The following is a 4314-nucleotide window of genomic DNA, read 5'->3' as shown; positions in this document are numbered from 1 at the left end:
ACCCTTGTGCCGGGGGGATCGGGAGGGTTGTGTAGGTCTGGCTGGAGCTGATTCATCCCACGTCTTTTCCATTCTGCCCCCCAGATCTGGTTTCGTGTCCTGGGGTGGCTCCAGAGCCATCCTCTTCCATGGGTGCCCTCACCGGGGGGAGGGAGCGCTCCCCGAAACGACGAGAGGGCAGTGAGGAGGTTGCCTGAGCCTTGGGTGCCGGGGATGGCCCCCAGCCCCGCGGGGCAGCACAGACCCACCACCCTTCAAGCAACGGGGGGGTGCATCAGCCCCTCACTCGGGAGTGGGTGCCCTGAGATTCGGAGAGGGTTTTGCTGTGGGTCCGTGTTGATGACTCACTGAAAGGGAGCAGATGATTTGTGCTCTGAGGCTTCTCCTGGACGTTTTTCCAGCCTCACCGGAGCTGCCTGGAGTTCTATTCACCCATGCTGGCATCCATCTGTTCGGTGCAAGGGGATAGCCCAAATTTTCACACACCTGTGCAAACTGGATGAGCTCTGAGCTCCCTGGTCCCACGTAACCCACTCCCCGCCCTGAGATTTAAAGACACCCCGTCTCCTCCTTTATTTCTTGGCCTTGTGGGGCTCCGGGAGTGTTCCGGAGGTGGAGCGGCGGGGGCTGCCCATCGGCGAGGCGTTGCGTGGCTCAATGCGGCGGAACTGGGGAGAGCTGGGATGGAGATGCAGAAGGTGGGTAGGGGTTGCCGTGGTAACGTTTACGCTGCTGCGGGTACATTTTTGGTCTCTTAAACGGAAGATACAATCCTGGATTCACGGGAGGATGAGGTGAATGTCTTGGGGATTCTGTTTTTTCTGGGAAATGCTGTAATTTAACGGAATTCTTTCTCTGCTTTCAGGGTTATTCGGAGTCCCCAGACCTGGAGTTTGAATATGCAGATACGGACAAATGGGCAGCAGAGCTCTCAGGTAAGGGACTCCTCCTGATGGCTCAATCAGCCATGATTTTCTTTCCTGGTAGCGATTAGGGGAGCTTTTTCCACTCCAGTATGACTCTGTTACTGCCATTACTCGTGTTTAAAGGGCAGTAACATCAGGTAATTAATTCTTTTAGCCTTATGCTGGGTGTGTGTTTGGATTTCCCTGCCCTTGGCTAAAACTGCAGTTACCGTGGTGGCTTTCTCCGACGGCTGGCTGCGGATTGCCGGAGATTTTCCTCTGTGCTCTTTCGGCAGAGCTCTACAGCTACACGGAAGGGCCAGAGTTCCTGCTCAACCGCAAGTGCTTCGAGGAGGACTTTAGGATCCATGGTAAGACCCTTCTCTTGCCCCTCTGGGGAGGGAGAGGGATCTCCTGAAGGAGAGGCGGGGGTTGAGGCGTTAGTGCGTGAGCCTGGCGGTGGTCATCTTCACGCGGTGTGCGCTGGAGCGCGCGTGGGCGTTCAGCGTTGGTGTCCAGGGTGGTTCATCGGCGCCAGGACGGCTGTGCTGGAACCCGCTGGCAGCAGCAAGAGCATCCAGCTCCTTTCCCGTCGGCTGCCAGTGCCGGTTCGGATGGATGCGGTTCGTTTGTCGCCCGATGGGAGGCAGGAGATGGTCCCTCCGGGCTGATTGCGTGTGCCCGGGCGTTACCCGTGGGAGCACAGCATTCCCTGGGGCATCCCTGTTTTCCGTCATGCCGAACGAGCTCTTCCTGAGATGTTTGTGGCTGGGGCAGGGGGAGGCGTGCCGTGCCCTCAGCCTGCCCGCTTTGGCTTTCCAGTGCGGGACAAGAAGTGGACCGAGCTGGACAGGAACCAGCACCGCACCCACGCCATGCGGCTTCTCGACGGGCTGGAGGTCACCGCGCGGGAGAAGAGGCTGAAGGTCGCCCGAGCCATCCTCTACGTTGCCCAAGGTGACACCGGGCCTCTACCCCCTTACTTTTTCCCCCCATTGCAAAATCTGGATAATGGATGGGAGACCATCACTTTCTTGCATTTTTGATTTCACCTGGGCTGTCTGGAACCTCTTGGGAGCTTGGTCCAAAATTTGGCTGAGCTCCCCGTATGATCCCAGCTGTGCCAGACCCACCGGAGGACAGTTCCATCCTCTGAATCCAACTTTCTGCCTTAAAATTAAGGCTGTGTTTGTACTTCTCCCGTGTAAAACGGTCTGGCAGTGTGGGAGGGCCTCGGGATCCCTGCGGAGACGGGATCCAGCGAGGATGTCGTTGCAGGCACGTTTGGGGAGTGTGGCTCCGAGGCTGAGGTGCAGGCCTGGATGAGGTATAACATCTTCCTCTTGCTGGAAGCGGGGACATTCAACGCTTTGGTGGAGCTGCTGAACATGGAGATTGAGTGAGTACTGGAGGAAAACACTTCAGAAATGGCTCCTGGAGCTCCTTGGCAGGAGGTCTTCCAGTTTGTGGCAGTCCCATTGCTGGGCTGTCTATCCCTAATCTGGTTCCTGCAGTCACTGGAATTACTCCCTTGTTTTGGGTGGATAAGTAACGTAGGATTTTACACAATTTATACAGACTTTCACTATGAGCCACACTGCCTGGCAGCGAATGGAGAGGGGTCTGTTCCTGCTCCCTTGGTTACACCGGGAACACGGCCCTCGTTGCAGCGGTGTCTGTTCCAGGCTTTGGCGTGCGGGTTGCTCGGGGCACAGTTGAAACGTCTCCCAGGGCCCCTCTGAGGCTGGTTTTTTCCCCCTTCCCCCCGCAGTAACAGCGCAGCTTGCAGCAGTGCCGTCCGCAAGCCTGCCATCTCCCTGGCTGACAGCACGGACCTGAGGTACGGAGCAGGGCTTGAGGGAGGGGGTGCTCCAGGGTGGGGGGCCCCAGCGTTTGCTGGTTTCTCTGGCGAGCTGAGGCAGGCCAGAGGGTACCCCAGGTGTCCGAGGCTTGTCCCAGCTTCTGCCCCAGCTCCGAGAGCGTTGGCGGGAGTGCCCAGGGCTGCTGACTCTGCAGGTATCCCCCTGTGCAGAGCAGGCGTGGGGCTGGCTGGGGCCATGAAAAGTATGGGAAAGCGGGTTTTTTCCCCTCTGACATGTAGAGACCCTTTTTTCTGTGCTGTGTGGACCCGGGTGCCTGGAGACTGGCTGTGGTCTGGCCTGATCCAGGCTCCCCCCAGAGCCCTGGGTGCCGGTGGTGCCTCCGTAACTCATCCTGACCCCCTGCTTTATGCAGGGTGCTGCTGAACATCATGTACCTGATCGTGGAGACTGTTCGGCAGGAGGCCGAGGGGGACAAGCCCGAGTGGAGGAGCATGAGACAGACCTTCCGAGCAGAGCTGGGTGAGGCCCTGGTGCTCGGGATGGGATGGCACGGAGGTTTCCAGGGCTGAAGAGCAGGACAGTGAGATGGGGTTTGGGTCTAGGCCCCCAGTTAATAGGGACTGGCAGCACTGGGCTGGTTTCTGCTAGGCTGAACCTTGCTGGTGGGACAAGGGGGAAGAGCAGAGGAAGCCAGCCTTTTCTGCCACTGGGGTGCACTCTTCCTGGGGAAAAAAAATGGAATATTGGGGCTGGTTTTTCCTCTCTGTAAGAAATTATGGGGGTTACAAGGGCTTGGAAAGGAAGTGAGGAGCTCCGTGGGGTGAGAGGAGGCTCTGAGAGGGTGGGTGTGAGGGTGCAGGGGCTGGTGATGCTGGCCGTTGGGGTGAGGACAGGGATGAGGAATGCCTGGCTATCGCTGCTGTGTGCTTCCAGGAGCCCCCCTGTACAACAACGAGCCCTTCTCCGTCATGCTCTTTGGCATGGTAACCAAATTCTGCAGCGGCCACGCTCCACACTTCCCCATGAAGAAGGTGCTGCTCCTGCTCTGGAAAACTGTGCTGGTAAGGAGAAGCCACAGGGTGTGTCAACACACGTCTTGCGGTGTGGGGAAGGAAGTTCTGCCCTCGGAGCTGGCCTTAATTGCTCCATCCTCTCTTTCCGGCCTTCAGCTGAGTAGTTTGTGCCCTGTTAAACCCGCCTCCAGATTCACCCCACAGGGGAGCGTTGGGTGTTGGTGTCTGGAGTTGGATACCAAGGATGGACCCAAAGTGAGGTCCCCGGCAGGGGTCTGCGTGGAAGAAAAGCTCCAGACCCTTCAGTCGTGGGTGGCCTGAACACCCTCCTGCCCCTCTGCCTCTCCCAGTGACAGGAGTGGCATGGGGCCAGGCTGGGGAAGGATTTGGGATGCCTGGAGAGGGGGTTTTGGGGGAGGGCAGGCGGAGAAGCCCCCGGTGCGGTGTGTTGAGGCGTCCCCTGTGCTCAGGGTGCCGTGCTCTCCCTTGCAGTGCACTCTGGGGGGCTTTGAGGAGCTCCAGAGCATGAAGGCAGAGAAGCGGGAGATCCTGGGGCTCCCGCCGCTCCCGGAG

At 58.7% G+C, this 4314-nt stretch overlaps 1 protein-coding gene across 1 annotated transcript in view; it reads left to right on the top strand.

The window, feature by feature from the left end:
* Positions 1-865: 865 nt before the first annotated feature.
* The window catches only part of LOC104508606 (striatin-interacting protein 1-like), a gene marked incomplete at both ends in the record, with an annotated part of 5208 nt that continues 1759 nt past the window's right edge, over positions 866-4314 (top strand). Inside the window, 8 exon segments of the mRNA XM_010150293.1 lie at positions 866-935; positions 1202-1276; positions 1728-1862; positions 2184-2304; positions 2677-2745; positions 3141-3247; positions 3662-3789; positions 4234-4314. The exon segment at positions 4234-4314 is cut by the window's right edge and continues 9 nt beyond it. Coding sequence (XP_010148595.1) covers positions 866-935; positions 1202-1276; positions 1728-1862; positions 2184-2304; positions 2677-2745; positions 3141-3247; positions 3662-3789; positions 4234-4314 — 786 coding nt within the window.

The sequence above is a fragment of the Eurypyga helias genome, unplaced genomic scaffold (genome assembly GCF_000690775.1).
Source record: "Eurypyga helias isolate BGI_N326 unplaced genomic scaffold, ASM69077v1 scaffold32674, whole genome shotgun sequence".
NCBI classification, from domain to species: Eukaryota; Metazoa; Chordata; class Aves; order Eurypygiformes; family Eurypygidae; genus Eurypyga; species Eurypyga helias.
Note: the sequence above shows the minus strand (reverse complement) of the source record. Positions and strands in the feature narration are given on the sequence as shown.